Source organism: Ambystoma mexicanum, chromosome 5q, assembly GCF_040938575.1.
Source record: "Ambystoma mexicanum isolate Mex_15411 chromosome 5q, UKY_AmexF1_1, whole genome shotgun sequence".
Lineage (NCBI taxonomy): Eukaryota > Metazoa > Chordata > Amphibia > Caudata > Ambystomatidae > Ambystoma > Ambystoma mexicanum.
Window position 1 is genome coordinate 421,124,882 of NC_090933.1, and position 26,031 is coordinate 421,150,912.

The window sequence follows — 26,031 nt, forward strand, 5'->3', positions numbered from 1 at the left end:
GATCCCATCAGGGTGACCGCACTTTGAGGACAGGAAACGGATTCAGTAATCCTCCTTATTCTCAGTACCCCAATATCTTTGTTGGCAAAGTGGGACTTAAACTGTGTGATTATTTAAAAATTCCTGGAAGAATGGCTAGTATGGTTACTGACCCTCTTTGTGCACAGTATTCACTTGAAGGATAGATAAAGGACCAATTGGAATTGGAGACAGCGAGAAGAGAAACCCGTGGAGCCAGAGAGGCACAGGGACAAGTATTGTAGCTCTACCCATTTGGAAGCAGAAAACCTTTTTGGTTCCTAAAGCTGTGAAATAATTCCTTTGGACAGACTTTCTGAAATGGTTTTACACCATGCTGGCAGTATACTTTTTTGATTGTTATCATTATGGTATTTATGGTATTTATTGAATGCGTACCTAGCTTTGAGAAGCAACAGAGCACTTTACATTCTGTTGTGGTTGAGTCTCACTATATTTATCACCTCACTGATTTTTGGGCACTTTTTGAGCATGGCTTCCAGTCTACCTGCAAGCAAAGAAATTGCCTTTACGTTCTTCACACACATTAGAGAAGAAAGACCTTCAGGAGCCAGGAACTCCAGCCTTGATACAGATGTTTCCTCTAACCATGGGCCATGTGTGGATGCCATCGTTGAAAACATTCAATGTCCCAGCCAAGCAGCTGCAAGTTCACATTATTTCTGTGATTGTTGAATCCAGACTGTTTGTTGTGTCCAGAACATATAGAGAACTGTTAAGAGCTAGACTCCAGACATTTGCGCAAAATGCTTTGTTTGATTCTTTTGATGATGTTGAAGATCTCCATGATATGGGGTCCCATGTGTATTTATGAGATATTGCAATGCCTTTTTGTTTGTGAAACTTGAGCCCATCCTGTGGCCCAATATATACTTTCTAGGAACAGTGTGCAGTTCCATTCCAAACTGATGGCCCTGAATTCCAAGCAAAGTTCCCATATTTTCCACTGAAGCCTTACCAAGCAGTGGATTACATGTTTGAAAATCAGTATATCTTTGCTCCAGAGCCAGATAATGCACAGCACATGTATGTTACAGATTCAGTTATTTTTGACAGAGAATTCCTTTCAGACATGACTGAACAAATATGGCGGGAAACTGTCCCTCTTTGTTCTAATTGGGGTCCACAGAAATGGGTTCACATGTTGGGCATGGCATGTGGATTCCCACATTTGATGTATTTCTTAAATTATGTGCAGTTTAAGACTACTTGCAGTAATAATAACCGGAGTGGAAGAGGGAAGAAAGTGAGTTCTGGAGTACGTCAGATAGGGAACAAAAGGATCACAAAGGCACCAAGCATATTACCTATGCATCTGGGTAATCTGTGCTGTGGCTGTTCAAGCAAATTAATGCAATTAAAGTAAAGCAGGGACCACTTTGGGCTCATATCGTTCTTGGAATTCCCACAACACTTCTTTGACTCAAGCCATATCAATAGGTAAACTGTGCCAGGGAATGCTTTCACAATCTCACCTGAATGAGGTGATACAATCCCTAGATAATGTTATAAAAGAAAATAATTGGATGGATATCATGCAGAGAGCTGCTTCTCTGAGACGCACACAGAGTGGGTGTGTCAGTAGATCAGCTACCTGCACCCCTCTGACCCTAGAATACCTTGTGTGGAGGGGCATGCGTCCATGCAAGTAAAATGTACACTTGGTCACAAGCAATAATGCAAATCCTGCACACTAAAAAGCAAGGTGATACAGCAGGGCTTTTATGCATCAGATTCTAATGATCAAGCGCTAGAGAAGCGATTCTATGAGCTAAATGATGTCCTTACAGATGTAGTGGGTTTGGTTCAGAAAGACCTTTCAATGGATTGCCTTTCTGCCGCAGATTCCTCATCAGACAGATATCCTCACCCAGCTCTGCTGCTTGGAAAATTCTTCGACAGGGGGCGTAGTGGACCTTGACTCGGCCGTTGAGCAGGCTCCAGGCGTGACGTTGGGCATCGTATATATACTGCGTCACTACTCCCCTTACCTCAGTTCTTTTTTTCCACCCGCTCGACACGCTGCTCTTGAGGAACATAGCGATTTACTCTTGAGTCCTCGACTCTATTAAATGATTTTTTCGTCAAACCCTGTGTTTTTCTTTTTCGCTAAATGTCTGCGCCTTGGAATTCGGGTTCAAGCGTTGCACTTACTGCGGCTCCAAGATGTTGGTGGTGCATCAGCACGGGTCACGACACTGAGTGGTGCGCATCATGTACAAAAATCAACCTGCAGTCTAATCGGGAGTGGGCAGCCAAGCTCACGGTGGGTAGCCTGCCGCCAAAATCACCTTTGCGGTTGACCGTTCGGTCCTCGGAGGCTGAAATGGAAGGGCCTCCCCTGAGAAGAAGAGTAGTCATCAGCGTAAAACAAAGAAGAGCTCTACCCTCGCAGAGCCACTCTTCTGTATCATCCTTTAGTGTTAGGGAGAATTCTCTGAAAAGGCTAATTTCCCAAACCTAGTGAGTCCCCCAGCAGCTTTGCTGGATTTTTGGGGTTTATTTTTTTTCTCCTACTAAGAGTGAGACTCTTTTCCTCCCACTCTTAGACATGATTTGAGGTGTTCCTTTGACTTTGTATGTGTTCTATGGGCTATGGGGTCCTTTTCCCCATAGGGTTTAATGTGTTTTTGATATGTGGGTTACACAGCACCCTCTGTGCAGTAACCCAGGGGTGTCGTAGCAACCCCCAAACCTAGACTCCATACCCTGGGACTGACTACTGTCTCCCAGGGCATGTAAAGTCACCATTGGCTTTACTAGTCTCAAATTGTGAACAGAACCAGTACAAACCATCCTATTGTGGACATACTGGTCGGGGCAATTCGATTGCCCCGGGGTCTGTTGTTCGAGGGGGCACTGTCCAGTCCCCCCCGACCGAGTTTTGGCTGGTGGCAGTGGATACTACTTTTTATATTCGACCGCGAATACATTCCTATGGGATTTTCCCACTGTTCGAGGCTACCACTTTTTAAAATAGCCTCGAACATACCGCTGGTTTATTAAATTAATATAAATTCACCGGTTGGTATTTTTTGCGGAAACTTGGTTCCAAAATGGCGTTTGTGTTCGCTTCTTTGACTCCAACCCAAGTCGAGCCCTTTGTTCCACTTTTTGGTGGGCTTCTCCACAGAAGCCTCCAAAAGTGGTGCCACTCTGTCTGGGTACCACGGGGGGTGTCGGAGGGGGTTTAGGCACCCTGGACTGAGTTGCCTCGGCAACTCAAGTCGCACTCTTGTGTGATTGGCCCAATTGGTGAGCCGCCCGGCTCACCACTTAGCATGTTTGAGTGACAGCTAGGCTGAATGAATGGGGGTTTTCTGCATAAAAGCAGGGCTCTGGGGACTGGAACTTCAGAAGTCGCCACAGGACCTAAAGAATCCGAGGAGGGAGAAGCCGAGCCGACCTGCAACAACGACACCACCGGTGGAGCCCTGCTGAACCGTCTCACCACTTTTCCCGATGACAGAGGAGATCTCCAGCCCAGAGAGTCTTCTTCCTTTGACTGGTGGGGATAACCAGTTTGCCCATCTTTTCGCCTTCCTGGACCACCTCGTGGCCGCCTTGCCCGTGCCAAGCACCCCGGCAACCGAAATACCACGGTTTACCACTACCGCGAAGAAAAGGGTGATACCTTGTAACCGGGAAACTCCGCGGCTGGTTTCTTCCCTGGCAGCGCAACGACCTTCAGCTTTCCTCCACTTCGAGACCTCCTCTTCCTCTGGACGAAACACCGACTTGCACCCGCTGCCAAGAACAACTGCCCCCGCTGGAGCGTTCTTCCCATTTTCAGGTACTGTGTCCCGCCTGGCTTCCCTTGTGACAGATCGTTCGGGGTGACAGTAAATCCTCAACTTTCTAACCTGGGTTAGCCTGGGACCTGTTAACTAACTTTTCCTGACTTGATCTCAATCTTTTTGTGAACTATTTACAAAGACTCTTTGGGCATACCCCACTGTGTGATCCTGGACACATTTCGCTTGCTCTCTCTAAGAGTGGGCCTGGCATTTGAAGTTCCTTGCTCTCCAGTAGACTTTGCCTAAAAGTATTGAAATTTGTGTGCTTTCATAACTCTGCCTTTTCCCCTCCCTTTTTAATAATTTATTAGAGTGCCATCTTATGTTAAGCGCTCACCTCTGTCTGAAAATAAGTGGTGTTTCTCATTAAGACTTGTCTAATAAGTAATTAGGTTTGTATATATATAATAGTGACTGTGTGTTGAATTTATTTACCTCTCTTTGTGCTAGTGTAATTTACAAGTGTGTCTTCAAATAAATAATTATATACTTTTACACCAAAGCTCTGGTCAGTGTTTGCTTGTGCTACTGTATCTCTGTACCTATTGTGTATACTCTATATACTGCCTAACTCATCTTGAGAGAAGTCTGACTGCTCAGCCACAGCTACCAGGTAAATCTGGGCGGTACAGACTGCTACCAATTGGGTTTACTGCCAACCACCTGTAGTCCTAAATCTTTTTGCAGTGGTCCCTAAGGGAACTGCACAGGTTTCTGTCTAACACATAAAAAGAAGAGGCGTCACCATCATAGACCTGACTCTGGCTCCTCGTCAGAACAAGGGCGGGGCCAACAACTTGGCAGGAGTGGGAGGAATTAAAATCGCAGATGCTTGCGTTGTTTGAGAAGGCGGCTGTCGGTGTAGGTGTGCCCCCAAACAGCATGCCCGGGTGGCTTCAGCGGCGCTCGGTGATCCCAACCCCATGCAAGCACTGATACCGCCACCAAGCTTGGTGCAGAAGAAGGCGGTTAAGACTTCGAAACCGGGTCCTTACCGTGAGCTACAGGGCTCGATCCTTCTCGACGCGTCCTCAACACATCAGCGATCGATCTTTCGTCCCTCTCTCCCGGACCGATTTAACTGGCCCCATGGAGCAAATCTTCAGTGCCGATGGCAGGGATGATCAGGGTGACGTAAACCCTGTATATTCAGGGGCTGTTGGAGTGGATTATTTTGATGACCAGGAAGACCTCCTGGCAGGGACTACATAGTGCCATTGGGCTTGATACATCCCGGGATGTGGAGTTGCAGCAGACTCAGCCATACACTCATGCCCATGCCAAATTCAGATCACTGGTAGACAGAGTGATCAGCACTCTGGGGCTGACTGATTCTGCAGTTCCAGTCCAGGGCTATGAGTTAACCGACATCTAGGACGAAGGTCCCACTATGGAGAAGCACATGCCACTGAATCCGGCTATTGCCGACCCAGTCGCCTCCTTGTGGCAACGGTCCTGCTCTATTCCCCTAGCCAGCTCTACTTTGACTGGCAAGTACAGGCCGGCAAGAAGGGATCTGTCCTTTTTGTCTTCAAATCCTTTTCCGGAGGGATTAGTTGTTCAGGCTACTACGGTTTCCAGCAGGGCAGCTTCAACCACCTCGAATCTGCCTCCTGACAGGGAGGGCAGGAGAGTGGTTACTGTTGCTTAGAAGATTTTCACCTCCAGCAGCATGGCCCTGAAGGCCAGTAATGTTTCATGTGGGTTTGCTAAATATTCCTTTGGCCTTTGGAAATCAGTTGGAAACGCAGCCCAGTACAACCCTGAAGGGGAGAAGTGAGATGGCTTCTTGCAACTTGTGGAAGATGGGAAGGAGGTGGTCAGGCACTCCCTTGCAGGCGGACTGCATTGGCCGTGGTGCTTAGGAGACAGGCCTACCTGCGCTCCTCAGGGTTTTCCCATAATGTCCAGGATAGGTTGCTGGACATGCCCTTTGATGGGGAATTCCTCTTTGGTCCAAAGTCTGATGACTCCCTGGAGAAGTTCAAGGAGTCAAAGCTTGATGCAAAATGCCTGGGCCTAGCTGCGCAGCCGGCCAAGCCTGCTTTAAGCTTTGCCTCTAGGGGCAAGGGGTGCAGATGTTATGTCCCTTCTGCAAGGAAGGCGCAGCACCCCCAAGCCAGGCAGGGGCATACGCGTTTTTCATGCTCCATAAGGGGCAAGGGCTTCCAGAGGCCAACAGGCAAAAGCAGCGGGGGCGGCTCCGCCCTCAAAGCCACTTTGATATTCCCCTCTCAAACCTCACTGGTTGGAGGACGGCTGTCCACACATTGGCCCCAATGGCATGCGATTACCGCCGACGCCTGGGCCCTGGAGCTCGTGCAGTGGGGTTATTGTCTGCCTTTCTTAAAAAAACCTCTGTGCAGACCTCCGCCACCTCCATGCCAACCGGAACAGGAGCTCCAGGAAGAACGGCAAGCCCTGTTGTTGAATGGTGCCGTGGAAGAGGTACCGCCTGAGCAGAGGGGTCAGGCTGGTATTCCTGGTATTTCCCGGTATCTAAGAAGGGAGGAGGTCTCATCCCAACTCGGACCTCAGGGCCTTGAACACTTTCCCGAGGAAAGCCAAATTCCAGATGGTGACGTTTATAAAGCTGAAACTTATCCTGAAGATAATCTGCACCCTGATGGTAGAATGCTTTGTGCACCAAACAAAGAGACTTAAATTCAATCCTTTTTGCTACTGGCAGCCAATGAAGGGTATGAAGCACAGGACTGATATGGGACCCATATGGGGTAGAGGTGGCCACCCTAGCTGCCAGATTTTGAAGGATCTGTAGCTGCTGAATCAGGACAAATGGTTGAGCCAGAAACAAGGCATTACAATAGTCAGTTTGACTAATGACTACAGAGGCAAGAACCCGAGGATGAAGGTGGATAGGTAGATAAGGTAGTACTCCACAGAGTACACATAGCAAGAAGTGACCCATTTTACATACTGCATTCACCTGAGCAGACCTAGAGAGTGAGGCAGAGAGGTAAACCCCCAGATTCTTAACCACCATCACTGGAGTAGGTAAAACACTACAATCAGTGGGCCAGAAAGATGACAGGCGCTCACATACCCAGGAGGACACCTCAGACTGATCAAGATCTAAACGGACCAACATCTGGGTGTCATCGGCATACGAGTAGCACCAGAAGCCATGGGAGACGATGAGACGAATCAATGGCTGAACATTGATGTTGAATATTATAGGGGTCAAGGCAGAGCCCTGTGGAACCCAATAGGAAAGAGAATAGGGAGAAAGGCAGAATGGGGGAAGAGAGAAATTGTCCCCTACCAGACAGAAAAGATGAGAACCACGCCCAGAATGGAACACAGAGGCCTGCTGCCGTCATGCCGGACACAAGGATGGAGTGGTTGACAGTGTCGAAGGCCACTGACAGATCAAGCAATATCAGGGCACCCACTCCACCCTGGTCAGCCAGCATGGTAAGATCACCAACATCTGACACCAGGACACTTTCTGTTCCACGTCCAGCCTGGATTCATGACTGAAAGGAGTCAAAAAAAGAGAGAAGATTCAAGAAAAGAAGACAGCAGTGGAGAGACCAAAGATTCCAACAGTTTCATAAGAAATGAGAGAAGTGAAATAGGACAATAGTTAACCAGAACAGAAGCATCCAGTGATTATTTTTTTTAGCAGGGTATAACTATTGCCTGCGTAAGATTATTAGGAATAATGCCTGATTGATGGAAAGGTTAACTGCTCTGGTTACTCAAGGAATGATAGACAGCATAATATATTTAAGTACCCTCAGAGGCAACAGATCAGAAGGGGCTGCCGACTTCAGTAGGGTTGCTACCCTAGAAACGTCTTCCATGGAGAACTCAGGGAAATGAGACTATGCTGATGAGTTAGAGGTGGAAACATGAGCTACAATAGTATTGACAGGAATCGGGCACAGTACCCAATAAAGTTACGGATATCCGTAATCTTTGTGACAAAAAACTCAGATAGTGAGTCACGGATTTGTTAAGTGGGTTCCATGGTGGTATGCAAGTGTATTCAAAAGCCTTAATGCTTCTGTGAACTACTCCTTTAGATGCCCTGCTTTTTAATGTACAAGACTAAAAATGTTGTTTTGTATTAAGTACTGTTGTAAGAAAGCAAATACCACTATTATGGATTGAACATGTGTGTCATGGCTACAGCAGAACGTTATCTATTTCTCTATTTCTCTTGTTAAGCTTGTCAGGAGGTGGCTGATCCATCCGTTTTAGGTTTGAAGAACCTGGTTCTTGGTGCCATACACAAATGCTTAGGAAACTCGGAAGATGCCGTCCAGGTAATTGATTAACTGTCCAATTTCACTATGAACAAAACCCTTGTTCATTGGTGAGTTAACAGAGTGCAAAACCAAATGACAAATGTGTAACCTATCCAGAGTTGTGTGTGTCTGTCTGCCTCTGTGTATGTAATTATAATATGTTCTATAATATAGAAAGACTTGAAAGAGTAAAGACGTAAATCATAACTGTTAGTTCCCAGGTTTCCTATGACTCAAATCTTTGTCTTCAAGGGCTAATAACAGTTCTCTTTAACCAATGAACAGACCTCAAAAACACTACACACGACACAGGTGAGCATAAATGGGATACAAGTTCAATCCGCAATACGAGGGAAGGGGAAACGGAAGGAGAGGATTGGCAAAACCAAACATAAAAATCATTAAATGCTATCCCTATGTCCTCCTACTGCCTGCAGGACTCATCGCTCATAGGTACTTTTTTCTCTTTTTGATAATTGATACAATGTTTCTTTGCAAATGTACACGGCTTCAATATTTCTTTCTTGGCTACAATGAGGGCAGGGTACATTTGGAGCTCCGACCCATGGGCTTGGTCTAACCACTATGGAAAAATCCCCAACATTGGGCACATAGGCATCACATACTCAGGAATCATCTTGATGTGATCCAGCACATTTGACTAAGAATCTTTCACTCATTCACATGCCCAGAGCATATACAGTTATGTGACCATGCCCTTTTTACAAGCCCTAAACATGTCTGATGTGCTGAGTTTGCATCTAACCATTGTCGCTGGCGTCCATTACAGGCGATGGATGATTTTCTGTTCAGTGATTCTAAGGTTCAGGTCCACTTTCATACTTTTTACGTGGGCCCATACATCCGACTAGCATGTTTGTTCATGTCCAAGCCATGTTCATCTACCTACCCCAGCCAATCCTCATGCACTTGTATCTCATTCCTCACAGTTGTGTTCAACAACTTGTACAAAGTACAGGCTGACAGGTCTCCAGATGAGGGAAGGCTAAGTAAAGCATGAGGGTCTCCAAAGTCTAGCTTCAGCACATTTACTACCCTATAAAAAGGGTAGGCATTTCAGTTTATCGAGCCCATTCTCCCAGTGATAGCTCGTGCTTGAATTTCAGGAATCAAAAGACAGCAGGGATTCACAGGATGTGCAGGGCTGAGTCGGACATGTTCCTTAAGTGCGGGGAGGCGGTGGGCACTTTCTATCACTTGCTGTGGGAGTGCGAGTTGATTTCGGCCCTATGGTATAGAGCCATTGGAAGGAAGATTAGGATCCTAGGCAGAGCAGTCCCCACAGTCACCAAAATGCTGCTCATGCTCGCCAGCAGAGACTACTAAGGGACTAGATGGGAAAGCAAATGGATAGCAATCGCAGCGATGGTGGTCAAAAGGGACTTGACGGTCAAATGGGGATCCAGGGACATGCTGATACTGGTCAATTGGGAGGTAGGCATAGATCATTGCCAGAGCATGGATACAATAGCATATTGGGCGAGAGGGATGCAGGTGAAATACTTGAAAATATGGGGGAGGTGGGAAGAAAATACAGGGTAAATGGAAGAACAGGGACCTTTGAAACGGGACTGGTTTGGATTATTGGGAGCCGGACTGTGACATGGGGCAGGAGTGGTGTTGGGGAAGGAGTCCATATTGTGAAAGTTACTAATGTTTGTTGCTGTTGTTTAAACCTGAAAAAGATTAATAAAAAGAAGTTATAAAAAAATAAGACAACACTGAGTTATCTAACTTTATTTCACTTATCTTATTGATGCCTGCTTTCTCCCAATCGGACCAATTCACTTTTTTAGTACAGATCGGAGGAACTGGGTTATCCCACAGTGAGGCCTCACAGTGCAATAAGTAGTTTTGACCAATTTCCCTCACTGAAGTTTGACGTTTTAAATTCAGAAACTACATGTGCAACAAATAGTAAAGGAATGGTTTTGGAAGGGCATTTGTCCATTGACAAGGCTGACTGTAGTTTCTCAGAGCATACCGATCGTTCCCCACTCTAAACCAAGTCCTGTTTCAACTCTCCACCTTCAGACAACCACTTAGTCTTGCATTTGAGCAACAATGTCCTATGATACCTCCTCATATTGGAGCAGCCAAACCACCATCATCAGTTGTCTTTGGATGGATATACATAGGAATCCCATCCCTATGTTTTCCTTCATACAGAAGACCCTGAAGACCTTCCCAATAGACACAATTGTTTTCTGGGATTGTGGGATGACACATGATATAAACAGTAAAGAGCTCTCAACAAGAGGGTCATTTTAATGGTGTGGTGTTTGCCCCACACTGTTAATATCAGCTCACTCCATCCTTTAGAATCAGATCTACATTTGTCCATGTCCAGTCTGCCATTCTTCTGTATGATTCCTTTTTAACTGGTCAGTTGAGCAACAGTGGCTGAATAGTTCTGGGTGCCCTTATGGTGTTTTGTATAGCAACACATGCTGCTTGGCCCTTTCCACAGTGCTATTTTGTATTGCTTTTTATATATAGCCCAAATAATTGTTGCTGATATGTGTGTATAGGAGGGGGCGGGGGGTTCTTTTTGTTTTATTCTCTATTGAATTTGAGTAAAGACATACATGTCAAGTAACCACAACATTTTATGTCTTAAATCCAATTGAATTTAAATCAGAACAGTGTTGCCTTCCTCTATGCCCACTGCTCTTATCCATCCTCTAACTATAATCAGTGTCTACATTCCGGTCCCCCACCATTAACAAGTACTAAAGGAGACCAACTAATAAAGGTGATATACAGAAAAAAGAACATAACAGCATTTAATAATAGATCATTGAACATGCTGCCCTAATGCTTTGAGGAATCTCAAAGTTCAGTATCTGGTCGGACAACTACAATCCTTTTTGTTACTCCTTTTGTACTGAAGAAAGTCCAACCATAGCAAGAGACCCATCCTCAAACAGGTGAAATATAACTACACATACTCCTGGCCCTACATCTGAACTACACATACTCCTGGCCCTACATCTGAAATCATCGTACTGAAGCCTCAGATTAAAGTACGGACTATATATAACAAGAGTTGCCAGCGAAAAGGAACATTGTCAATGTGAGTATGTGAGCTAGATCTTCCCACGCCCCCATAATACCTGCAAGCATTATGTTCTGATGTAGCCAAAATGCCAATGAGGCTTAGGAAGCCAAATGAACCACTACAGCAGTCCACCCGCCACAGAGATTACCAAAACACCATTGCTTATCAGAGGGTGAAGTGTGGATTCATCCAGTCCATCAAATGCTGAAGTTGTACTGCTTAATAATATCTCATAATATCTAGGCAAACCTGACTTTCTTTATCCCTGGGAGCAGTTGGGAGTATGTCTAAAGCTCTGCACCCTCTACCAATTCTGGATAAACCCAAGAAAAACATTTTGCATGTTCTTTAATATGTCTTTGAGGACCTAGAATGGCAGCATATGGAAAATGTAGAGAAGCCGAGGCAGTTGGCGCGTTGTGGAGGACAACAGGATTGCATTTTGACTATAGTTCATTTAATTTTCTTTATTTGCAATTGGTTTAAAAATTAAACCTTTACAATACAACAAATAGTTAAAAAGGACAATAGTCTTTAGTTTATATACAACAATACGATCTTATAGAGTAAGGCAAAAATACACAAAATAAGAAGAGTATTAAAAATGTAAGCAATTCTTGGCTACATAGTGAATGACAATCTTATTTGATTCTTATTATGATAGATACATTCATAAAAGAATAACATTTATAAAAGAATGTGTTATTCCAATACATATTTCTATAGTTTAAACAAAACGGAGACAAACTTTCTAAAACAAAGAAAAGGATAGGAAAGCCACTAGACAGAAGTACCAGGTTGTGCTCATTCAGGACTAGTTCCCATTGGATACAGACCACAAATATTGGATAAAAAGCGTATGACTTGAATTTTTAAAGCCACTCGTAAGCCGGTAAGCATCTCACTCCATAACATACCAAGATTAACTCTTTCTACATCCATAACAAATCTTTGAAAAACCTCAACAAGCCTCAACTTAACTGCCTCACAATATAATAAAAGATGTTTCAATGTTTCTTTCTCAGTTAGAGACGCACATAATCTACACGGAGTGGCCATACTACCTGGACTCCCACAAATTTCCATTATTTCTCCTGTCGTTAATACGTTAAATCTGAACCGCATGTATTGAGTGTGCATGACCTTATCAGGAAACTTAACAAGATAAGACTCTGGGGTACCTAAGGTCTTATGGGAGGAAATTAATTGATGAAATAATTTAGATTTCCCCACTGTTTCAATTGTTTCTGCCCAATCTGAATATTGGAGAAATGTCTTAACTTGAGTAGGATTGTTAATAAGAGAGTAAATGGACAGTCCCAGCATATCTAACTTGGACAAACGGAAGTGCTTCAATTTTAGCAGCATTATAGACTTTGTACTTCAATTTTTAAGAGTCGTGCCCAATTGATCATAGAGAGTCTGGCTTCCACTCACAAGCAGTTTTCTAAACAAGAGTCATGCAGCGCCAGGTTACAATTGCCCCTTATGACTGCAGGCCCAATTCAAACCTTATCGCAACAATAGAGACAGATTCCAGCAAGCAACATACATTTTTGACTCAAACTTTACAAGTTCCACACCATGCCATTCAGGAAATAGTTTAAGACCATAGATGATTTTTGAGACCAGTTTTAGGTTATAGAACCGAAGAGTTGGCAATAGGGAATATTTTCCATACTTTGATTCGATCTTACGCATCATCGGTATTACAGCTTGAAGCTTCTCTGCCGATAAAGTTGTTCCAGATTTTTACTAAATATCGGAAATCTTAAGTAGCGCATTGTAATTCGTATGGCTAACTTTTCCTTGTAAATTAATCATGTACACTTTATGGGAGTTCTACAATAGCTTATTCTCATAATTATTGTTTTTTTCAAATTGTTTTTAAGGCCGTTCTCATTCAGGTAATCCAGGAACTTGACTATTAAGGACTGGAGGCCCCTAGGGGTTTGATCAAAAATTAAGAAGTTGTCCATGCAAGTGCACCACGCCATTCTAAGACCTGCTACCGGGGGTGGTGTGTAAGCGCACAAGTCCAAACATTCCCCCACATCTGAGATGTAGTGGTTAAACAATATGGGAGCAAAAATGCATCCCTGTTTTAACCCATTATAGATTGGAATAGGAGTCGACAATTTCCCCCGAATATTTAGACAGACTAAAATCTGTGAATCCTCATGTAGTGCGATAACTATGGATATAATATCCCTTGGGAGCCCCAAATTATCTAGTTTATGCCAAAGTCTCGATCTATCTACAAGATCGAAGGCCATGGACAAGTCCATGGCTGCCATGTAAATCGGAGTGGAGCTTTCTTTCCAAGCCTTCTCTTGTAAGAGAAATATAAGGAGCCCACCTACTTCTGTTCCTACCCCTCTTCGAAAACCATATTGTTGAGGGGTCAAGATGGCATTGACATATGACCATTCTTTGATCTTTTTTAAGAGAAGGCCGGCAAAATTTTTGGAATCCGCATCTAAGATTGCGACAGGGCGATAGTTCCACTGGTCCTTACGATCCCCTTCATTGAAGATAGGAATTACATAAGAATAATGCCAGGATACCGGAATAGTTTTGGTTAAAATTATATTTTCAAATAAGATTGTGAGTGCTTTTGCCCACAAATGTGGATTAGCCCCGAGTAGGAAGTTGGAGAGGCGGTTTGTACCCATCGCAGATGAAGGGCTAGATTTTGGAATTTGAGCCATTATATCATCAAACGGGAATACTAGGTTCCAGGATAATGATTGGATTATTATCCAATCCTTCTTAGTTTTGGATTCTGAGTACATTGTTCCAAAATGGCCCTTCCAGGCATCCTCCGAGATAGAAGTGGTCTGTGCCAACACCTGGGACAGTTCCCTATTAAGTGTAGAACTGTCTGGGAGCAAGCTTCCCAATGCTCAAGAGCAGACCCAGGACCCAGGGAGCCCTGACAGTATAAGGAACATAAGAAGAGTTGATAGAAATTCGAGGCAGAGCCCTAAGAATCCCTGGGAGGAAGTCAAGAGACTTGTAAAAACTTGTGCAAAAGACTTTACAAAACAGCCTTCAAGATTCCTACAGATATACTAGAGGAAGAGAGTCATTGTCCTGGTCGTTTTGGTAAAATAAACCCTATTGCAAAAAACTGCTGTTAACCCAGCCTAAGAATGAATAATCACACCAGGAAAATGAATCATTCTCCTGGTAGCACCCTAGCTATTATTTGATTTGGTAGGGATAACCTTATCGAACTAGGTAGAAATCGGTTCTTTTTCCTTTTGCTAATACAAGTCTAGAGTTACAGGAAGTGGCAAGAAGTGCCTGTTCACCTGGGAGTGATCCACGGACGTTCCTGTATCAATACATCCTTACTACAGCTTAATAATTGCCATACTCTCTATTGTACTGCTGACCACGCCCCCTTTGTTCTTGGCACCGGAAATAACTAGCGGCTGCACGCCACAGCAAGTGCCAAGACTACAGCTTAATAGTATGGACAATTTATTGCACGTTTCCTTCGAATTATATGCACTCTAGACATCTTTTGAGTAAATTATTCACATATATTTCTCCTATATTTCTCTTTCGATTGCCATACTCTCTATTGTACTGGTGACCACGCCCCCTTTGGTCTTGGCACCAGATATAACAGGTAGCCGCGTGGCACAGCGCGTGCGCCACAGGAAGTGCCAAGAAGTGCCTGTTCGCCATCTTCGCTGTGTTTGCGGTGAGCAGGCGAAAGAGCAGATCGTCTATGAGGCGAGTGTAGCGTGGTGTTCCTGTGTACATTTTCTGGTGGTTGGGGAGTACTTGATATATTGGATATGAGGGCAGGTGCAATATCTTATATTGAAAGAGTCTGAGCCGAGCTGATATCCCGATGTCCCTCAAAAACATGAGTCCCTCTACTCTTTCCTCGGGTTCCATTAGCCCCACATCTCTTTCCCAGCGCTCTCTGAGTTGAGTGAGCTCCTTGGCTCCAAACGCATTTAGGACCTGGTTTAGGTTGGAGGGCACCTTGGTGGCAATACGCTCTGAAAAGAGGTTGGCCTTGAGGGGCGAGCATTGTGGAATCTCCTCTGTAAGGAAAGCATGGTATCAGAAGCACGACAGACACAAGGAATGTAGTTCAAGGTTTTTTTTAAAAACTTTGCATGGGTTTGAAAAACGCCTATTCTAAACCTAATTGCTAACAATGGGAGCAAGATACGAACATCAAAATAAAGAAAATGCTGCCCTAGTCATGTCATGTCAAAAACAAGATGGCCTATACTAACAAAAGGGTGTATAAAAAAAAAACGGTGTTTAGCAAAATGAATAGGTCCAAGGGGTTCGGTAGTTCAGGACTCCTGAACTGAAGCTTCCCCTTCCCCACATTTTAGCACGGGACAAGGCGTAACAGGAGTTGAGCTTAGAGTACACTCGAAGCTCATGGCACATGGAAGCAGTCCTTTACACAAGGCAGGATCTTTCAAAGCAAAGGCTCTCTTTTAGTGTCCATCAAGAGTCTCTCCAGTGGGAAATATCCTGCTATACAGTTCACATGCTAAATGTTACAAACAACAAATACTTCAGTTCCCCCTCCTTCAGGCTTGGACCTTTCTCTTTTCCTTTTGATGGGCGCAAGTCCATGTACTTTCTAACAAATGTCTCACAAGTAAAGGCTCCCATCGATCTGGCGCAAGTCTCTTTACATTAATGATCAACAACAGGTTCGAAGCCTTTCGATTGTGAAAAGGGATTTTGCTGTGACCTTTGCATGACCACTTCGAATTTAGTTCATTCAGTTCTTCACTTTCGCTCAAAGACACCCCATCATCGACCTTCGACTGGGCACCCCAGATGCCGGACTACTCCGCAGAAGCTTATCCTTGAGTCTTTTTCTGTATCTCGGCAAATCCCTCTTGTCGCTTAGCCTTCACTCTCATCTCTTGATATGGGCCTTTCAAAAAGCTGTTCACTTTGCAGCAATCTTGCTGCTCGCAGCCATCGGTCAAAGCACACGAGTATCTCACAGGTCCTATCGGCAGCTTTGTTCCTCGAGCCAAGGGTGATACTCCGGCGGCTGTAACTCCTCTATGCCTACAGCAGACGTACAGGAGGGACCCGGATATCGTGCACAGAGTTCAAAGCTTCGCTCTATATTCCTGCTAGGGTTTGCTTGTGCTGTTTGCTGACCATTTTGAGATAGTTGATCACCATACAACAGGGTAAAGGGCCTCTCCTTTCTTACTGCCCCGTTCAGATCTGTCACCTCTCCTTTGCGATACTGCTGCCACCATGGAAGTGTTGCTCCTCTGTGCCTTTCGCCTCACTCTGTGTACCTCCATGCTGTGCCTTTTATCCCAGTGGGCAAGGATAATGGGATTCAGGTGTGAGTCTTTGTAGGCAAGTGCCTGACTTTGCCTGACTCTGATGTCGGGACATGTTAAACAGACCGGCTGGGTGTGAGTCTGTCTTCCCCCAGTGCGCTCTGTCCGTGTGTGAGTGTGTGTGTGTGCGTGTGTGTGCGTGTGTGTGCGTGTGTGTGCGTGTGTGTGTGCGTGTGTGTGTGCGTGTGTGTGCGTGTGTGTGTGTGCGTGTGTGTGTGCGTGTGTGCGTGCGTGAGTGTGTGTGTGAGAGAGAGAGAGAAAGAGAGAGAGAGAGAGAGAGAGAGAGAGAGAGAGAGAGAGAGAAAAAAAAAAAACACACACACACCCATAGGTAATATGATGGGGAAATCCGGGAAACAAGAGCAGGGATATTGTGTCTCACGTCCGGGTGCCCCACTCCTACTTCCCATGGACCCCTCACCCAGGTGATCCACCCGCAGGAACTGGATTCAAAAGCGATGGCCGTGTCCAGGCCACTTGGATGACAGACCCCAAGGGACTAAGTGGTGAAACACCCTTAGGTTTTTCACACCTCCAAGCATGAAAACTGGTATCCCACAGTGTGGGCCATTTGTAGATGTCGGTAGTACTCCTGTCCCCTTTTCAATATCTCAGCCAAGAGTGCATTGTGCCAAAGGGGCTGGTCTAAGGTCGCCCCCGCCCCCCCAGCCGATGAATTTGTGAGCATCGGCCACACACCCGGCAGGTGTGCTACAGCATCGGTGGGAGAGCTGCCTTCCCATCCACAGCATCTGAATAGGCGATATCCATCCTATCTCAATCGCAATGTGAGGCTGCCTAGGGTTTCCATGCACCCAATCATTCACGGTTCCCAGTTGCACGGCCCAGTAGTACCGTTGGAGGTTGGGCAGGCCTATTACCCCCTCCCACACAGAGCGATGCACTAGTTTGACGGCGATATGTGGCTGTTTCCATCCCTCCCGCCTCCCCATAGCAATCTGCAAAGGGTATCGTCGATCTTGGCAAAAACCGAGTTGGGGACCGGGAATGGACCGACCGTTGTTAGGAGGGATTCCTCTGTACTACACCTTTCCTTCAATTTCTATGGACCCCAGCGCATTTTGCTTTTATTTTTTGTATCTGACTACACTGGCTTTTGCTCATCTGTTATGGGGAAATTGACATGTCTTTCAGGCTGTCAGTACTGGGAAAACTTTGTTTCCTTTAGTCTTGTTACCCTTCTTACCACTTTTAGCAACTTGTTATCACTTTTGGTAACTTTTTATCATTGTACAATGCATCTTACAATGCAGTACAATGGTGTACACTTTTTGTTTTGCCCTAGACTAACGCTCAGAGGATGTTTGGTTACTCTAGTTGTGCTAAATAGACAAGCTGATGGCAGCAGTGACTCTTTCCAATTTTTTGGTACTTTTTGTTTTAGCCTTACCATGTTTGACTACTAACTGTGGCTACTGGTCAATCATGGCCATGCCACAAGATATTTTGCTTGTCCTTTGGCCATCTTGTCTTTTAGCCTTCTTCCTGGCCTGTGAGGCCAGGAAAATCCTTATATGGACTTCCAGTGCCCAGTAAAGCAGAGGCTTTTGGCGGGTTGCTGGAGTGCTATGTGTGTTTGCTGCCAGGAGGTGGGCTGGGACTGTCTGGTCCCAATCCACAAACTGGTGCCAGTGTGTCCGAGTGGAATGAATGAGTTTTGCCACCAGTGGTTCTGATTGGACCACTGCTGGGGTGTGTGTTTTGGGCAGATCTGTTATTGGCTAGTGGGGCCTGCTGCTCTTACCTGGCTTTTAGTTTAAGAGGAGGACCCCTGCACCCCTTCTAGAGAGATCCTGGAAGAAACTGAAGGAGCCAAGACTCCTGTCCAGCCACAAGACTTACGAGGAGACCATGGACCAGTCGGAAGAAGGCTTGGCAACCAACTTCTGCTGCTGCCCTGACAGAACCCTGTCCTGTGGAGGATCTCCAGCATTCCTGCGAAGGAGCTGCAACCATTGTAGTGGAGGGAACATCAATTTTCGACATCAGCTCGGAGTCCTGCAATGAAGAGCCTTTGGAAGTATCCCAGGATCGCCCTGTGGCTGGCCAGCTCTGAGTCTGGGCTACCGTGCTGTCGCCAATCCGAGTTGAGGCCTGGAACTTCGGGGATCCTCAGATTGTGCTCCTAGACCTGCCTCTGCGAAATCCCATGGTCCTAGCATCAAGGGCACCCGAGATAGGAGGGAAAGTCTGACCGTGGCAAGTGAGTCCCTTTGCGTCACCATGCATTGGTTGACGTCATTCAAAATTGCTTACCTGCGTGCATTCCTGTCCTGAGAGGGTCCCTGCATTAGGTTTTGCTGCTTTCAGACACTGACCAGAGAGCTGCTGGAATCTGCAACCCCTCGGGATCAAGGGCTGGGGCTGACAGCTTGGATCTTCTTCAGTTGGCCTGCCAAATCTCCTGAAGAATTGGAGTAACAGGGTGAGTTATAGCAATACTTACCTGCTCCCTAATTGCCCTTTAAAAGTTTCATGACTTTTATAAAACTTTTCTAACACTTGGCTTTGCCATTGCTTATTCACACATGCACTCCAAAAGTTGGGAACATGCTTATTAGATTAACTTGACCCCTGACACTTGGAACTGTTCACTGGACCCCAGAGACCCTACATTCAATGTTTCCAGCTTCAAAGAACTGTATGAAAGTTTGCTGAATTTCTCGGCACAAGGCCCTAGACATCTTAGGTATGCAATTCTGAAGTTAGGATGTATTCTCTGTGGACTAATAGTGCAGATACTAATCTGTACCTTTCTTTTCAGGGGCTTGATATGAATTTCGCCCTTCACTAGTACTTGTATTTGTATCGAATGTTTTGTGTTGTGTGATATTTATTATTACCTGTCTTGCGGGCCCGCTCATGTAAATTATGAGGTCATCCGCAGAGTGCGAGACCCATTACCCCCAACCCCACGGCCACGCAAATCCTACCTACCCCGGATCGGTTCTAAGCTTAATAGCAAGGGGTTCAGTGGCCAAAGTGAAAAGCGATGGGGAGAGGGGGAGGCTCTGGAGGAGGTCTGTTAACCCTGACAGTTGCTTTGGATGAACTGTAAAGCAGCCAGGGACAAGCCAGGAAATTCTCTCCAAGCCCCATACGTCCCATAATCTCCCACAACAAATCCCAGCACACAGAATTAAAAGCTTTCTCAAAATCCACTGCTAAGTGCGCAAGCGTATCTGGTATCAGAGAAACCTGACTAATGGTGAACTGAACCCTGCAGATGTTCATGCGTGTAGATCTACGAGGGCATAAAATAACATTGGTCCAGAGAACCAGTCACCCAAATAATGCGAGTGTCCAGGATGTGAGTCAGGATGTTTGTCTCCCCGTTCATCTGTAAGATTGGCCTATATGAGGCGCACTTGTTTGGAGAGGACCACTATACAGGCCTGTCGAAGGCCCCGGGGAAGACACCAGCCATCCCGCCTACATTGTAAACAAGTGTAGTAAAGAGCTGATGAACAGACCCCCCAGCTGCTTCCATACCTCTACAGTAAACTAGTGGGCCCAGGGCTTTAGCCCGTCTGTAGCTGAGAAAGAGCCTCAACTATCTCTTCTTCGGCATGGCTACGAGAGCCTGCAATAAGTGCACACACGTACGCACTTGTACCCTGAAAATGTTTGCGCCCGTTTATGAAGTGGTCGCACGGGTATCCTGCAAGTCTGGAGCCTGAGCGATTGCAGAGGACTGCCCTGCGGGCATCGCCGGGCCCACGCACTCCGGGGCTGAGACCCCAAAATGGCGGACGTGAGGAGCAGACAAAGGAGCCAGCTGGCGGAGCGGAGAAGGCGTCAGCATCCAGGCGTCTGAAGAAGAAAACAGAGCCGCCCCAGCACCCGTTGGGACATTGATGTGCCGTCCCGCAGGGTCAGAAGCGGATGTGGCTGCGCAGGCTCCCGGCTCGCAACGCCCTCGCGGATGGAGGTAGAGAGGCACTGCGGCCCCTGGTGCTGAGGTGGCTGTGGAACTGGCCGCGCGAAACTTAGGAGTCCCGTCGGTAGCCCGTGCGGACACATCCAGGGCAGGTAGAACGGGCAAAAAGTATGAGCAGCAGCCCCCGGGACTCCTGTGAGCCCCGAGCGGTTGGTACACAGATCGCTCAAGTGAGCGACGACACGGGGGCTGCGGGAGCACTCCGTTAGGAGCAGGAGCTGTGGCGGGTACAACAGATGGGGGTATAGGAATAACCCAGCGGGAAGCAGGAGCGCCAACTAAGTGCGCGAAGAGATCAGCCCTGAAACCAAGCTTGGTACCATGGACTGTGAAAAAAAAAAGTATGGCGCCTGCAAATAAGGGAAGTCCACAGAAGGCAGTGTGAATACAGTATTGGGCCTCTTGGAGTTAAAAGTACGAACATTAATATCCTAGACAGGCTGGTAGTGACACCCACAGCCTATGCAGGAAACGAATAAAGGCGCTCAGTGAAGCGTGTATGGTGGAAGCTCCACAATAACCACCACTTCTGTGGAGTAAGAGACAGCAGCCTGGTGTGGTTCATGGCGGATGTGCGCTGGGCCGTTGTGCGCACCCTGGGAGCCCTATTAGCTCTGGGGTGTGCACTCACGGATCCAGACCCACAAGGGCTGGGGCTCGAATCTTGAAAGGATTGCACAGCTTAATAACAATTACGTGGGAGGACACAGTCCACTCCAGGAGCAGAACCGGCAGCAGGAGGGTGCTCTGGACACGGCCTGCCCGGGCCCTGACACAAGCAGCAATTTTAATTTACCAAGATCAGAGGCCATACGTAGTGGTGCCTGAACACACAGCCCTGGCACACCACGATGTCTACCAAACTCCCCAGAACAAAGGACAAGCAGCCCACACTTGAAGAATATACCAGGGCATCGCCAGTGGCGAAAGGGGCCAGAAGCAAAGATAAAACCCTCGCTGGGGGCACGGACACTATGAGCAAAGACCAGGAGATCCTTGCTGCGATCGCTGACCTGAAAGTGGCCTGGGAAACCAAACTAGGATTGGCCATGAATGAGCTGAAGGCGGCATTAGAGCTCAAAGTTGGGGCAGTACAGGAGGAGGTGAACCTTCTCCGGCAAGATGTCGGGTCGCTGGCAGAACGCACAGGTGACCTGGAAAATGAGGTGGCCCCGAATACAGTGGCATGTGCAGCCCATAAATCCGAACTTCATGCCCTGGTACAACGAGTGGGCAACCTAGAAAGTAGAGCGGAGGAGGCTGAAGGACACGCCCGCAGGAATAACATATGGATCCTTGGATTGCCTGAAGGAGCTGAGGGACCCAACCCTACGGAGTACATCGAATCTATGTTGCTGCAGGAGATAACCGGAGGAGTGTTGACTCAGGGCTTTGCTGTGGAAAGGGCGCAATAGGGCCCCGATGAGGAGGCCGTCCCCGGGAACCTCTCGCCCCCCCCTACCCCCCACCAAGCCAGTGATAGCCAAGATCCTGAACTATCGCGACCGGGAGAAAATTCTCGAACATTTTCAGAAGGGTGGTACGATACAAAGAGCATCGTCAAAAATAACCGCGTACCCGTATTACACCCTGCAGGTGCAACGCCGACGCATTAACTTTGGGGCAGTGAAAAGAAGACTGCTGGAAACAGGCCACAAGTATATGTTGATCTACCCTGCAAAACTGAAAGTGTTCCACAAGAGCAGAACATTGTTTTTTGAAACCCCGGAGGACGCCATGGGGTGGCTGGACGCGCAGAGCTGCCCCCAGGAATTGGGTATCCAGACAGGAGAAGGCGCAAATAAGTAACATGCAACTGCGGCTCCAGGGATGGCATAGTCCAAGACATTGTGCCTTGAATATAGTACATGTCATAGCCTTCGGGAGAGCGCAATCAGGGCTATATATATTTGCATGATCCGGAAGCACGAGAAGCTCGGATAACAGCAGGGAGCCTTACGGAATCAACCCTCATACCCACATAACTAATAGATCGGTTAGGTCACCGGTAGTCCGGTGACACCCTGCCGAGTTCCTGTTCTTGGCATTCCGAGGCAGGACTGAACGCGGGTGAGCCTGAGATCGAGGGATGGAGCTGGGCATATGCCTGAGTTCCGGGGATAGAGCTGGGCACTGGTTGGGGTTGGGTAGGGGGGGGGGAGGAAAGGGATTGTGTGCAGTGTTGGTAGTTGGGCAAAGGGGGAGGTTAGTTGGGGAGTTTTTGTTGGGAATGGGAGGGGAACGAGCCCAATCATGTGTTATCTGGTGTCACATCAGGCGGGAGGGGAAACTGGGAGGGGAGGCGGGATATCCAATAGATGGCGTCGGGTAGCCTTAGAGTGGTGACCTGGAATGTGAGGGGCCTCAATAGCTATTTGAAGCGTAACAAGGTTATGATGTATCTAAGAAGGATGAGGATTGACCTAGCATTATTACAGGAAACCCACCTTACTAGGGAGAAACTGGAGGTAGTCCAGAGGAAGTGGAAAGGGAGTACCACAGGAGCTACATACTCAGCTTACGCGAGGGGAGTTATTACATGGGTGGCACCGCATGTACTATTTCAGCTGATTCAGTCAACAATGGACCCGGAAGGCAGAATGATAGTAATGTGGGGGATGCAGGAAAACCGGGAAGTGAGCATTATAAACTTATATGCCCCTAACCAAGGTACAGCGGCTTATTTTAGGTCTTTATACAGCAAAATTTGCCCCCTACTGGGCGGCGCGATCCTGGGGACTTCAATTGTACATTAAATCCTAAAATGGACAGATCAGATGGTAAACTAGACAAACCCACCCCGGCCGCAAAGGCGTTACAGGCCCTGCTAAGAGATTTTGCAGTCGAAGATGTTGGAGGCAGATACACCCAGCAGAAAGGCAGTATTCACATTACGCCGGCCCCACATAACTTGCACACGAGGCTGGATTTTATGTTCGCTGCTGCTGAGTTAGTAGGAGAAATGACGGGCGTGGAGTATAAGGCCAGAGTGCTTTCGGACCACTCCCCCTTGGTCCTGGAGTGGCGACACCAACCCCCTAGAGCGTAAATCCCGACGTGGAAGCTCAGAACTGAGGCCCTGCAGGACTCAGGATTCCGGGAGGACCTGAGGGAGGCGATCACTGAGTATTTTGATATTAACACTGGAAGCGTTCAATCTGAGGGAACCGTATGGGAGGCATTTAAAGTAGTAGTGCGGGGTGTAGCCATATCAAAATCCAGAGGGCTCCAAGGGGGCATAGAACGGGAGTTGCAGGAAACGGAGAGAGAGTTGGAAGACATAATGCGTAAAGGGGGCCCCTCTCGGGAGGATGAGGTAAGGATGAAGTTGCTACAACAAGCCAACAGTGAGCACTGGGATAGATTATGTAAGTTGAGCTACAAGAAATATGTCGAAAGGCAGCATGCGGGTGGTGACAAGCCAGGCAGAGATCCAGGAAACATTAGTAGACATGGGCTTGCCCACATTAGACGATCTGGAACGGGCAGACCTGGACGCTCCAATTGCCTCAGAAGGACTAGAGACAGTGATTCAGCGGCTGCCCACATGCAAAGCTCCAGGGTCGGACTTGCTCCCCAGCGAATTCTATAAAACATACAAACAAGAGCTGCTCCCCCCGCTGCTGTCTATGCTTAATGAGGCGTTTGAGCGCGGTAGGCTGCCGTAGTCCCTACGGGAGGCGGTGATCATCCCGCTCTTAAAACCAGGTAAACCAGGCACAGACTGTGGATCATATAGACCCCTATCGATGCTTAACCAGGACAGCAAGATTCTCACAGCAGTGCTGGCAAACAGGCTAAAGCAAGTCATTGGCAGACAGACTCACCCTGACCAAACAGGCTATGTTCCTGGCAGGAACATAACTGACAACCATAGGAGACTTCACCACATTATCGACCAAACAGAGGAGGACCCCGGTGAACTAGTAATTGTCTCTCTGGATGCAAATAAGGCCTTTGACTCAGTGAGATGGCCTTGGTTGCTAGCGACTCTGAGAGAATACGGGATGGGGCCAGGGTATCTGAGGTGGGTCAAAATGTTATACAGTTCCCCAATTGCAAGGGTCAAAACGGTTGCCACAATCTCTGACAAATGGCAACTTAGCAGGGGCACTAGACAGGGTCGCCCCTGGTCGCCCATGCTATATATCCTTGTGTTGGAGCCATTGGCAGTCTGGCTCAGACAACAATATGGGGAGATAGGGATTCACACCGCGGGAGGGTCGCATCTCATCATTGTATGACGATGATATATTCTTATATCTGCGCTTCCCAGAGGAAAACCTACAATATGTCCTGGAGGTGATGGAACGATACGCTACCCTCTCGGGCATAGCAGTAAATCCCAAGAAATCCAGCATGTACCCCTTCGGCGTGCCCTACCAATGAGCTTACCGGTTTTGCCAATACCCTGGCGAACCAAGACGTTTCGATACCTTGGTATTAACGTATACCACACGACAGGAGAAGAACAAAAACACAATACGGAAAAGGCAGTCGAAAGTATTAAGGATAGCATGGGATTTTGGTCCGGACTACCCCTGGCCATGATGGGAAGAGCGGCTCTGATTAAGATGGTAGTACTGCCCAGACTGTTACACTTTTTTGTAAACATCCCGTATATGATCCCTAAGTGCTTTTTTGCCAAACTCCACAGCTTGTGCAGGGGTTTCATATGGCACAATTCTAGGAACAGGGTGGCCCTCTGGAAATTGCAAAACACGTGTGATAGGGGAAGGGGGGGGTATAAACCTGCCAAATTTTGAGTTATATTACCTGGAGGGGCAGATGCAATATGTGGCCAGGTGGTTGTCTGAAGAGGAAACGGCTGAAGCCAGGCTGTTGTGTAAGGAATTATGAAAGTGCGTTCAGCCTGAGCAACTGTTACGAGCTACCTTGGTGCTTATTTGTAAGAAATGGCTGCACTGGTATTGTGCTATTTGTTTGCTGCATGTGGAACTTGGGACATTGCGGCTGCCCAATGTCAAGAATAGACTCCCTGAAAATAATCAAGTCTTCCACTTATGCGCTCCAAAAATAAATGTTATATGTTGCACGAATTGTTCAATACATTATTTCATGTGGATTTTGTGACCGTACATGACAAGAAAAAATAAAGAAAGAATAAATCATAATTTCCACTTTTGACAAGAGGAGCTTTTGATTGTATTTGCAAATTCCTCTTTGCTTTTCAATTTTTAATGGCTCCTCTGTTCTATAGGTAAGTAGTTATGCAAGATTGTATCGATCTTCTGGATTGTTGTGAGGGTTATAAGGTTCACCCTCTACCTTCTAAGTATGGTTCACCCCCTACACGTGTTTCACCCTGCTTATGTTGGCAAGGATCTTCAGGAGGGATTTATAACATACAATTGCGCTTATTGAAGCTAAAGGAGAAAGGAAACAGAAAGAAGAACCAACAGATAATTGTTTGTAATACTGATTGTCATCAGGTTCGCCCTGTTATTGTTTTTTGGTTTGGTGCCAACTTACATGTCTTGGGATTCCCTTGTTTAAG

General features: G+C 46.7%; 1 protein-coding gene across 2 annotated transcripts in view; it reads left to right on the forward strand.

The window, feature by feature from the left end:
- TTC39C (tetratricopeptide repeat domain 39C) overlaps window positions 1–26,031 on the forward strand; it is a 986,275-nt gene that overhangs the window by 793,368 nt on the left and 166,876 nt on the right. For both annotated transcript variants that reach the window (XM_069620911.1, XM_069620913.1), the window contains one exon: window positions 8,031–8,128. In XM_069620911.1, coding sequence (XP_069477012.1) covers window positions 8,031–8,128 — 98 coding nt within the window. The remainder of the gene's footprint in view (window positions 1–8,030; window positions 8,129–26,031) is intronic.